At 38.0% G+C, this 12,523-nt stretch overlaps 1 protein-coding gene and 1 long non-coding RNA gene across 4 annotated transcripts; one reads left to right on the top strand and one right to left on the bottom strand.

Annotated features, from left to right (window-relative positions):
- Positions 1-3,521: 3,521 nt before the first annotated feature.
- On the bottom strand, positions 3,522-8,878 carry LOC112898543 (beta-sesquiphellandrene synthase-like). The gene is made up of 7 exons (XM_025966879.1): positions 8,693-8,878; positions 8,362-8,614; positions 7,553-7,916; positions 7,220-7,438; positions 6,393-6,528; positions 4,879-5,130; positions 3,522-4,036 (listed from the first exon to the last, which is right to left on the bottom strand). Exons 1-7 carry the CDS (start codon positions 8,819-8,821, stop codon positions 3,746-3,748), a joined length of 1,644 nt encoding a protein of 547 aa, XP_025822664.1. The 5' UTR covers positions 8,822-8,878; the 3' UTR covers positions 3,522-3,745.
- LOC112898544 lies at positions 7,694-9,024 on the top strand. 3 transcript variants are annotated; one of them, XR_003229851.1, is made up of 3 exons: positions 7,694-7,830; positions 8,704-8,810; positions 8,884-9,024. It is a non-coding gene; the product is annotated as an uncharacterized LOC112898544 (long non-coding RNA). The 3 variants fall into 3 exon arrangements; XR_003229850.1 differs by having other exon boundaries at positions 8,698-8,810; XR_003229852.1 differs by having other exon boundaries at positions 7,695-7,830; positions 8,593-8,810.
- Positions 9,025-12,523: the final 3,499 nt, after the last annotated feature.

Raw genomic sequence — 12,523 nt, 5'->3', positions numbered from 1 at the left:
GCCCGACCAGGCCTACAGCTGTCGTCCCCTACACGGTCAGCCCCGCCGCAGAAGAGCCTGGGCGTGTGTGCCTGGGGATGTGCCCATGCCTTCTACCTTCACGAGCGCGAGCGCCTGCCTCCCCGCGCCCCTACTGTCGCCGCCGCCCGCTGTGCCTTGTCACACCCTTGTGCGCGTCACGCCCTTGTGCGCCACCGCCAGGACTCGTTGCGCCCCTCTGCCCCTCCTGCTCCCCCTGCAATGCATGCTGCCTCGCTCGCCACGCCCCTGTGCCCACGCACGTCTCTACCCAGCGCCGCCCCAGGAGGTCGAGCGCCCAGGTATTCCCATACCCCCTGCTGCTCGCCACGCGTTGTGCAGCACCGTGGCCTCAAGAGATCAACGGAGCAGAGTGCCGTTGCCCCTACAGCCAGTGCGCCTCGTCCTCTGCTTGACACAACCCGGTGCCCCTACACGCGACAACCAAGTAGCCGCTAGGAGGACCAGCCATGAACAGATCGTCGCCGCTTCTTGCGCCGCCGATTCCGACCATCACGATGCATTCCCATCGCAATTAATTGTCATCCTCTTTCTATTCCCCGCTTCCCAAAGCCTCTTGCGCGACGAATCATCAGGAATTCTTGCTACTGCACCCGCCGGCCTCCATGGCTGTGTTTCTCGAGTTTTTGCAGTTTAGCCCTGAAATCTGCAGTTTATCGCAAATAGGTCCCTGCAAAATTGCTCCTTCCATAGTTTTAGATCTGTTTTAATCCATTCTTGTTGCGTTAATTTTATTTTAGCATGAGCTATCATTTAGTAGTGTTGTTTTACTATAGTTTATATTTTATAAATAAATTAGAATTAATTTGATTAATGCATTATTTAAAGTAGCTTTTCTAATTAAAAGCAAATTAGTGTCCCACACCGATTTTCCTAATTAATGTCAATTGATTAATATCAATATAAATGTATCTTTTAATATAAGTTGTTTAGTTCAACACCAGTCATAAAGTTTCACGCTAGTTATGCTCACGTGTCTTTTATTTGCTAGTTAAAGAATTAATTGATTTAATTTGTACATGACTTGATAAATAAAAATTGACTAAGTTTGTCTCATCTTTACAAATATAAATTAAATTCTACATATGTTTTCATAATTAAAATAAATTTAGCTTATAGATTTATTTTTTTTACAATGCAAACCTTCCTATAGCTGTATCTTTTCAACCGTAGCTCCATTTTCAGCGTTTCTTGCGCTTCTGTGATCATAGCTTCGAGCCATGTCCCGTAGCATGCTCCTTTTGCTTTTCTTCTGTTTGGTGCTGTGTTCTTAGTTGTACTTGTTTGTTTCTCGTATGTTTGTGCCCGATACTTGTTGCGAGTAGAAAGGACGTGGTTCAAGATTAAGAGATGCAAGAAGAACAGTTGAAAACTCTGAGCAGCAGCAAATAACTGAGGAAGGCAAATATATTCTTTGATCATATTTTGTCGAAATAACCTTTATTTATTTATACGCTTGCATGCATTAACTTGACGGGTTTCTAATTTATCCATATTGATTATCCATGTCCTTGAAAGCCGGGTTTTATTTAAATAATGGGTAGTTTGCTTAGTCGCTAAACTATGGTTACGGGTGGTTTATGAAAATAATACTTGATACATGTTTTACATCTTTTGGAACCACTATGATGAATAATGATTAAATGATTAATTTAAATTATGGAGTGACCACCCGGAAAAATAGTGCAACCACAAGGACTATATGGCTCTGGTCTTAGCTAAATAATTAGATGTCTCTGTCTTGTTGGTAACTTACCGGAAAGCGCATGAGGGGGTTGGTGATGAGGGGTTCACTGCCAGCCAAGGGTGTACTCTTTTGCTTGGTTTCTATCATACCTTGGGGGATGTTCACTCACATAGTTGCTGAAATCTTAGCGGGCTATTGACTTGTTAGGGAGTTTTTGGAAAGGCTTCATAGTGAATTTCTGCCACTCATCTCAGAAGTGTTTAAGAGGCTAGCTACCTTGGGCACCAAGGGAGACACGATTTGTGGGTAAAGTATGCAACCTCTATAGAGTGTAAAACTGATATATCAGCCATGCTCACGGTCAAGAGCGGCTCGGACCCTCCCATGACTTAATTGAATTGAATCCGTGTTTAATTCAGTAATTTAATTGTTCCAAGTTTATTTATTACTCAGTTATCTCTTTATTCCATAAATGTGGGCAATAGTGATTCATGGCTTAGTAAATAGGTTGTTAATGTTCAGCTGTTTATTAAAATACTTACCGCTTTATTCAGCCAGCCTTTATCCTTGTTTAAGCCTTGCATGCCATTTATTTCCTAATATACTTACTGAGTACCAACCATAAATGCTAAAATCGCTGCTCAGAAGAGAAAGTTGCTGTGAAGATTTCTGAAGATGTTGCTCAGTTCCAGGCGTACGTAACTCCCGGTCGATTGCCTATGAAGTGTAGAGCCGTCGTTTTCAGGATAAGCTGTGTATCTCTCATAGCTTTAGTTGTTGTAAGTCTTTTTTTCGTGGCGTTGTTGCTCATCATTTCATTATGATATCACTATATGTACGAAATTTGATCCTGGTATACATATAGTTATGCATTCGATTTTATTTTAAAAACCGGGTGTGACACTGTAACTTTGATTTAGAGCCTGCGAGATTGTTTCAAAAATTATAAAAAATGATGTAAAAAAATGTTAGCTTATAATAAATTTTTGGACCATTAAGTGATCTCAAGTGAAAAAGATGTCAACTAGATCTCGTCAAGTTTCACAATTTTACTATAAAGTTTATCTTCATCCAAAATTATAAAAAAGTTACAAATTTATTTTCCCGGGACCATTTCTAAGGGTGTGCCATATCATGAACCGCCACTATTAGGGATAGTTCATAAAGTGGCTCATCCCAATAAATTGGAGTTATTTTTTGGGGTTGTCCGCACCATGGATCGCTCCTGAAATATTAATTTCTAGGGATGATCCATGTTTGAGTCCACCCATGAAAATAAGGGCAATTTTCAGGAGTTGACCATATCATGAATCCTCTCCCCTAAAAATTAATTCTGAAGAGCAGGTTGGCTGCTCCTAGAAGGTAGTAGGGGCGGATAAACCCTTCGTTCGCTCCTTAAAAGGTAATGCTTCTGCAAATTATTTTTGTAGGAGTGCACCTCAATAGGAACTTCGATAGTACACACCTTCGAAATAGTTTCATGATAATGTGCCCAGTTTCGTGCAATCTTTTTCACAAGTGTTGGCCCATTTCTTACAAAATTTGAATAAACAAATAACTAGATAGCCAAAGGTTGAAGTAAATATCTGGCCTGTCATGTCATCTTCTTCTGCACCCCTACCCTTTCTTCCTTCTCCTTCCTGCAGGTGCCTTGGCCCTGTGCAGGGCCGAACCACTACCCTCTTATCATAATAAGCACATACTTATAAAATAATTTTTTAACACATTGTTGATTATTGTACCATATTTTTTGAATCGCTTAGTAATTGTAACAAGGATTAGAAACATGGCAACATATAGAAAGGTGCGTAATATTACTTGACATGGTAACACAGTACATGTAATTACTTCATAACACGTTTCATACTTTACTCATTACAACATTTTTACTCTATCTCTAAACTGTTGAGTTTTGTAATTTGGTAAACACAAGTCTTGTGGATACCACTTTATTCAATACAACTGAAGGGATTTTGGAGTATACTAGATGGGAAAAGGACATCTTCATTTTTTTTGTCTTCAAAATAATGTTGGCTCCACATAGAGCATTGTTATCATATCTTTAATTATGTGGGAAAAAGTGAATGCATCTGTTTTCTTGTACATGTAGTCCGCAGTCCTTGCAAAATCAACAACTGTTTTTGCGATGAGCTTTGGTTGTTCTGTTGGTGTAAGAAAGAGTTTCATCATATCCTTCCATGCATCTTCAACTAAATCTTTTATCCTCTCATATGCATCATTCATTGTTGTCCTATGCTGCAACATATAACATCCCACAGTAGATGCATGGTGCGCCCCAATTTGCTCCCGCTGCAACAGAAAAGAAAGTTGGTATATAGAATAATTGTATATTCAAGTTAGTCTGGGCATTCGGGCTACCCGAATTTTTCGGGTCGGGCTTTTCGGGCTTTTGGGGAATTCGGGTATTCGGAAATGCTACCCGAAATCGGGTTTTCAAAAGCTAAGCCCGAAATTTCGGGTACCCGAATATTTCGGGTTCGGGTTCGGGTAGCCCGATTTGGCCCGAAATTTGATATCGGGTTAGAAATCAGTGTTACATGTACAGATTTAAAGCATGATCAATAGTTAACAACAGCCAAACAAACGAGTATTAAAGAGCATGCAAGACTGCAAGTCAAAAAAATAAGACTAAGAGCAGTTCGTAACAAGAGTAAAGGCATAGAACGGTAGAACAGTAGATTAGTCTAGCGACTTAGATGGGCCAGTGGGCTGAGGTCAAAAGTGGGCTCGCTGGATTCTTGCTTCTGAAATATTTCGGGCTATTCGGGTAATTCGGGTACCGCGGCCTACTACCTGAACAAGCCCGAAATTAATTCGGGTTTCACGATTCAATACCCACGGGAGCCCATTGGGTATCGGGCTTCGGGCTAAATAGGTTCGGGCTCGGGTTTTTCGGGTTTCGGGCTTTGGGCTCGGGTTTTATGCCCAGGCTAATATTCAAGTTACACCTTTGATTAGTTAGGTGCTCTTTTCTCAGCTAAGATATGGTGCTAATTTTTTTATCTATATCATATATTGTTTGGTTACAACATTCACTTTGTGCTGCAGTTTGATTTTACTAAGATAATGTAGCAGTAATATTGTGCATAAATACACATGTATAAATCAAAGAGAGAGAGAGAAAGACAGACCTCTGTTGATTTAATATCATTGGACAGTCGTGCTATTGTTGATAAACACTTGAGAAGTTCTGGATATGTCAAAAGCCAGTCAAGAATTTCCTTCGTTATGATGTCACCCATCCCAACAAATGAAGAACATGCTACTTGGAAACCTCCAACTGTTGCTCTTGATATTTCTAAATGTTCATTGATTGTTTTTGGAACATACTGTTCGTCACGCCATTTTATCTCTTGAGAGCCTGCTCGGACGAACACCTTTAACTGCATTCAAAACGCATATATGTGATTTTCATATTGAATGTTCACATAATTGTGAAGTCATATTTATTTCTTGAACACGGTCTACAATGAGTATCATAAGTTCATGAAGTTTACTATGCAAGTAAGCTATTATGAATTCTTCTTGCACAACATGTGGAACGTTTGCTAATAAAATTCTTAGCATATAGTCATGGAAAATTGTAATGGTAGTTTACTGATTGCTTTTATGCCTAGCAGTTATGCATGTTTCATTGGACTTGTGGTCATAAGGATATACTACCAAAAATACTATGTTCATGATGCGGTAATGGGTGTGTCGATAACAGAAAACTCGTCCAACGTCAATTAAGATGATTTAGACACATATCCAATGAAGGCCTACAGAGACACCATTGCTCTTAAGGTGTGCCAATAATATAAGAAGATGTAGGAGTAGATCAATCCTGACATGGGAAGAGGTACTAAAGAGAGACCTCAGAGGATGAAATATACCCAAAGAACTATCTTTGGAGAGTATGTTTGAATCATCAATCAGGCCAGTGGTGGACCCAGAAACTTTCTAGAGCCTGGGCCAATCCGTCACTGGTATAAGCAAAATTGATAGCCTCTTAGTGTTTTGAAACTAAATTCGTGTTTAGTACACAAGAATGTGCATATCAGATTAAGAAAGGTGAGGACACAAACAAATTGAGCCTCAACAATTTGCCACAAAATATCCAAGAGTATTTCTTAGCCCAGCTGATCTCCCTCCAGATCATTGGATCAACCATTCATCAAGAAACTAAGAAGCTCGTTGGTGCATGACATAGCAAGGAGCCCGGGCACATGCCCAGGCTAGCCGAGCCTTGGGTCCGCCCATGAATCAGGCCACATACATGAACCATATGGCTATGGGTCCTCCTTTTACTATTATTATTACTATTACTACTATTGATGTTGTTGTTAATACAATTATTACTACTATGCCTTTTTATTCTCTGACAATACGGTTTTTGTTTGATTTCACCTCTAGCCTAACTGCTTAAGGCTAAAAGGATTTTTTGTTATAATTTTGGAAGCAATTATGAATTTCAGAATAAACATGGTATGCAAATTATAATAATACTTTACAACAATTAAACATTATGAAATTTGAATATTCTTCCTTTTCCTATATATATGTATGCAAAATAGTTCATCGCCTATGAAAATAAGTTATTACTTTCATAAAGCACATGCATTTGCTATTTAACTAGTTAAGTGAGATCAAATACAACAATTACCAATTCTTTAAGATAAAACACTCGGAAGCTTTTATTTGGTCCTAGTTCATCCTCACAAGAATCGAATGTCTTCAATAAGTGCAAGTAGAAATCCTTCATGTACTCTGGAAGTAATTCTGCTGCGTTCTCTTCGCATCTGCATTTTACATTACATTAATTGAAATATTTAATATTTTGAATAGTCGCAGTGCACTTCATTGGAAAGTACTGATCAAATTTCACATTATTTGGTTGTAGTGAATAACTGAATATTCAGTATACTTGACTGACTTATCTCTTAAGACCTATGTCTACAACATTTTAGTCTAAATAAAACAATTTCTAGAGATAAGATCCTAAACTAATCGAAACTAGCGATTCCCATCAGGATTCTAGAGCCAAGGTGACTCCCAATAAGGTGGTATTGGAAGAACCCCAATACTATTTTCAGGATTATTTGGAGACATTCCACAACTCAAACAGATTGAGAGGGGGGATTATCCCTTTCTTTTGTGAAGGGTCTGATTGTTGGGTGCCTCCAAAAAAGATATTGGGATAGGTGGCCTATTGGGGACTGAGGTTTCTAAACCAATAATTGTAGTTTTTATAGGATTGGGAGGGCTATGCTCTTTGCTAAACTAATAAATTAGTGCATTTTAATCTGCTGCTCCTTCATGCTACAAACCCATTATGTGTTAGCTACTGCCTATGGAGATAGCGCTTACCACGGTAGGATTTTTGCATATTTGCAATATATTGAAAAATACACAGATAAATTTGTGGTGGGGTTGGACTATATGATAAAGTTACAGTATCAATCGATATATTGTAAGGAATACTACTTGTACCTGTATATTGCCTCGGCAAGCAGTATGGCCTCCTCAGTTGTACTGTAGGTATCCATTATATCATCTAGTATGGTGATATAGGCTGTCATCTTTGTAGTTATCACTCGTGTAAGAGAATACTGAGGCTCAGAGCAAGCTCCTGTCATCCAGAAATGCATTTCTACTATTCTGTCTCGAATAAAACTTAAGTTTGTCTCCACATTAAGCTGCTTCCACCACCTGTAATGATATAAAGAATGTAAACACACATCATGTAATTTAATCTCTTTAAATAAAACTGTGTAATTGACTTAGTGATGATAATTAAAAATCAACAAATCTGAATCAACTTACAGTGTTACGGTTTTTAACTCCTCACAGTAAAGAAGTTGAAGAAGGTTGAAATTCAATTTTGCAAACTCTAATATGACTTCATTTCGTGCAGCCTTCTTTTCGTAAATTGGGATATAGGTTCTTGTTTCCAGTATTCTAATCCTTCGGAAGAGAGGTGTTTGAAGGGCATGAGATACTTCATCTGCTAATGTTGGTTCCAAAGAATCTAATACGGCTTCAAGTTGGCTTCTGGTGAATATAATGGCTTCATCAAGTACTTTGTCCCCTTGAGTCCTAAGGTATGCTGCATTATATAAGCTCAAGAGAGTTTTCGTATTATCCGCAACAAAATTTCCTTCATTATCTTTAAAACTTTTGAAGACATCTGCAAAGACAATCAAATGAAAAAAAAATGTAGATGTTTTATCTCCAAATTAAATACAACACTCAAAGTATCTATCAGTCTGGGAATGTTAACAAGATCTGTTCAATTTAACTTGCATGATTTATATAGTTTGCGAATGTTTCGTAGTTAAAAGTAGCTGGCTGATTATATAACATTGCATTATTTATACCGATCTGTTGATATACATATTCATGGAGATATATGTATTAATAGCAGAACCAGCTTACTATTATTTATAGTAATTGTCCCAAATACGTACGTAATGGAGTCAGATGAAACATGGTCAGCATGGATATCAAAATAGCATGATAACATTGATGATTTTCATTAGTATAAATTTCAGTGTGCTTGTTTGTTGTTTGACATAGTTCATACATTCTATGATTGTCTATTCAACATTTTTGTACTAAAAATGAGGTCTTACCAGATGGCACATCATAACCATTTTTCCGTAGAAGATAAAACCGCAGTGAGACTAAATTCAGATCTCTGTCATCGTAATCAGAATCGTAAACAAAGAGCAACTGCTCATCAATCTCATTCTCATAGTAGTTATCCAGTCCAAGCCGCTGCAGCGTGATTATTAGATCTAATATATTTGGTATTTCGTTTGCACCCTTCACCATCTTCCTAACTTCTTCTTTTAACACTTCAGCCCTTTCTGTCATGTATGCACGCTGGACCGGACAAACAAAAATAGCAGTTAGTTTTTACGATCAAGAATGTCAATGCACGCACCTTCACTCTGATGTTACCTTAGGTGCAGTTGGCGGCTGGTATGTCAGGAAAAAATCACCCCACAGACTCGGATGGAAGGTCGGCGGATCCTTCCGCTGCCCCTGATGAACATCATTGACGGAGCAAACTGGAGGCGTGAGCACCATCTTCTCGACGTCAGCCTTAACTTTTTTGTTTCTCTTGCTGATCTTTGTTCTGCTGCTTGTAGGATTCTTGGTGGACATCTCTGTTCCATTGCATCAGTACTTATAGGCTCCAGCAGACCAGCAACTAACGTCGTTATTACATCGCCAAAGGAATCTACAGCCTAAGCATGTACGTCGTACGTACATAAAGCATACAAATCACATGAAGCAAATAGTGACAGCTGAACTGTACAAGTTTGCCACTACTTGTGCTACTAGTTTTGCATGATAAACGTTTGATGTAGATGGGAGAAATTCAACACAGCGAATCCACATAATTTGACACCTTGGTGTGTCAAATTATGTAGTTGTAGTGATGGTTTAGTACCCCACCTTGAAAATTTAGGAGGGTAAGGACTAGCTTATAATTCTCATCGCTTCAAATCACTACCGGATTCAGGGGCTTTACCGAGTGTCTGGGACACTTAGCAAAGCCCCGATTACACTCGGCAAAGGCTTTGCCGAGTGTAATACTCGGCAAAGGGTACTCGGCAAAGATTTCACCGGCAAAGACGTCTTTGCCGAGTGCAAAAAGCACTCGGCAAAATGTAAATCGGAAAAAAATCCAAAAGATGAAACAGGAAAAAAAATTTATTAGGGGAGGCATGCACAGCCAGCTAGTGACCCATCTAATAGGTTGCATATTTTTTTCAACAATTTTCCATAAGTTGTCAATGATAGGATTTGAACTCACAACCTACTGCACATAAACAATTCCCTCTACCACTGCACCATTGAACCACGTGTGTCAACATTACGTTTTTATTATCCACATATTATAATTAACCGAGTGTAAATTGTTTGTTTGAGATAGTAACTAAATTCAAATGAAAAAGTTGTTAACTACAAAGTGGCATAACTTTTCGAGATCTACAACTTTTATTTTGGTAGTTTCTTCATCTGAGATCGTTTACAAAATTTAAATTTCAAATTTGAAAACTTCAAACGTATTTTAATATGACACAATGATTTCAAATCAAAAGGTTGTCAACTACAAACTTTCATAACTTTTTGAGATCTACAACTTTAATTTTGATGATTTTTCCATTCAAGATCATTTGTAAAATTTGAATTTTAAATTTTCTATATTCAGATGTAGTTTTTGTTGATAAGATGACTTCAAATTAAAATATTGCCAACTGTAAAATCTTATAACTTCTCAAGATCTACAAAGTTTATTTTGGTTGTTTTGTCATTTCTTCATCTGACATGATAATTCTAATATTGTTCACAAATCTTATATATCTCTCTTATAGTTTCATAAACTATGAGAGAGATATATATGTTTTGTGAATAAATTTATATTTATTTTGTCAAATGAAGAAATGTCCAAAATAAGAATTGTGCATCTTGACGAGTTATACAACTTTGTAGTTGAAAATATTTTTATTTAAATTAATTTACTACTTCAAAATATGATTTGAAAATTATCTTTGCCGAGTGTTTTCAGACACTCGGCAAAAAGCTTCTTTGCCGAGTGTCAGAAAAAGGCACTCGGCAAAGACGTCTTTGCCGAGTGTCATTTTCGGCACTCGGCAAAGACGCTCTTTGCCGAGTGCCCGAAAAAAAATACTCGGCAAAGATCTTTTTTCCGGTAGTGAATATAGCATCTTGAGGTTAAACAGTTTACATGAAAAGAGAATTAAATGGTCAGAAAGATCTTATGTGTATGGCAGACATTATAGAAACTTTATAAGAGAAAAACCAAGCATATCCTGCTGGAGATTTTGAAAAAAGAAAAAAATTGAAATTATGTGTGGCGCTAGTTTACACGCAAAAAACACTTTTAATAGTTGTCAATTTCAAGTTTGATCCTCCAATAATAGAGGATGGATACAACAAAACAAGAGCAAAATATTATTGCCGAGGAATAGAAGCTAGGCTGGACGCTAGTATTTGCCCACATCTCTGTCACCATCTGAGCTCATGAACCACTAAATAAAGCCTAGTTACTTCTGACAATGTGCCCTTTTCATATGTGAAAATGTGTAACAATACACAGCGACGTTTGAACAGGACAGCAGGTAAAGTCTGGCTACGGCGTATTGCCGCGTGGAGAGTTCAAGGTGTGTCTGATATGGAAATTTTTTAGATTTTTGCCCAATTTTGGTGGCAATAATGTAGTGTTGGCATTTGACTGCCATGGCACTACATCGAACATGTAGTAACATGGAACATGTGTTCTGATCTTGACAGAACGCAAGATAACAATGGTAACTTTTTGTCTTCTAGCAGTCCACATTATATTTTAATTAACACGAGCAGATCTATCTACGTACAAATGTATGTGTATCTGTTACATGTTACGTGTATAACTTCTAGACACAGTGGCCTTCTAGAGAACACATACGCACAAAAGCGTGAAGATTAAATGCCAAAAACTACTACTTTCTTTTTTTGCTGAAATGCCAAAAATGACTTCCGTTGAGATTGAACCCAAATGGCATAGGGATGCAAGTGGCTACCTAATTGAATTTTATAGGTTAACTAAATAATTACGATGGCATGCCATCCTAATTTATTTCTCCTCGTAAATTAATTATGCACAATAACATCCTAGTTTATTTTATCAAACCTTTTGATCCACCCAATGACCTAAAATAAATATAATACCGACAGCAGCTAGCACAAACATTTTTTTAACTGAAATGCCAAAAAAACGACTCCGATTGAGATGGAAGCGAAATGGCATAGCCCGGCAGCGGCTTCGCTGATGGGGGCTCTGGGCTACACACTTGGAAAGCACGCGAGATGCTCGACAGAATGGCTTCGATTCTTGGTCGAACAGGCACAAGAGGATCGCCTATATTAAAGTAAACGAAATCCATTTTTTTGTTATACAAGTTCCTATCCACCTCTTGCTTAATTATATCACTGCAAATAAATGACATGTCTGGTCATTTAAACTAGTTCACGAGGATTCTGACAATACAACAAAATAACTTATTTTCGTCGGCCAGAAACTGTCGAAAATAGCCCGAAAGCCGTCGAAAATATATATATTCGTCGGTCCGCCGACGGAATAAAATCGACGAAAATGAACGCATTTTTGTTGGCAACCGACGAAAATACATGTTTTCGTCGGTCCGAGAAGTCGACGAAAATAGAAGTAATATTTTCATCGGCTAAGCTGGCCGACGAAAATAATATGTATTTTCGTCGGTCTCAACGACCGACAAAAATATTAGATACGCTCCAGTATTTTCGTCAGCTCGGCCAGGTGGCCGATGAAAATACTGGGCGCCTGCTAAAAAAACATATACAGCATTTTTCATAGTTTTCTAGAATTACAAATAACAGTTAATGAACATAAAACTAGCCATCCATAAGCACAATCATGAAACACATCATCACACAATCATGAAATTCATAGTCTAAATGATATATATTTCTTACAGTATACTCATCAGGATCAGTATGCTCAGTCTTACAGGTCAGTATTTCTTATGCGAGCTGAAGAAGAACAAGTGCTCAGTCTTACAGTTCAGTATTTCTTATGCGAGCTCAAGAACAAGTGTTGATGCTCCACCTCCTCCCTGAGGACCTGTTTAAAAAGAAACAAGGACTATGAGGAACGAGATATGATGTCCCAAAATGATGACTAAAGAAAGAGAGAGAAACAATGATATTTTTGCACTTTGAAAAATCACTAACACAAGTATA

Source organism: Panicum hallii, chromosome 6 (genome assembly GCF_002211085.1).
Source record: "Panicum hallii strain FIL2 chromosome 6, PHallii_v3.1, whole genome shotgun sequence".
Classification (NCBI taxonomy): Eukaryota; Viridiplantae; Streptophyta; class Magnoliopsida; order Poales; family Poaceae; genus Panicum; species Panicum hallii.
The sequence above is the reverse complement of the archived record's forward strand: the minus strand, read 5'-3'. Positions and strand labels throughout refer to the sequence as shown.

Bases quoted from the DNA above. Each gene is read 5' to 3' on its own strand.
- LOC112898543 (XM_025966879.1), bottom strand. From the start codon at position 8,821: ATGGTGCTCACGCCTCCAGTTTGCTCCGTCAATGATGTTCATCAGGGG. The intron at 7,917-8,361 runs GTAAGACCTCAT...TTGTCTTTGCAG, and splicing joins TGGTTATGATGTGCCATCTG to ATGTCTTCAAAAGTTTTAAA. The intron at 5,131-6,392 runs GTAATTGTTGTA...TTTTGAATGCAG, and splicing joins TGTTTTATCTTAAAGAATTG to TTAAAGGTGTTCGTCCGAGC.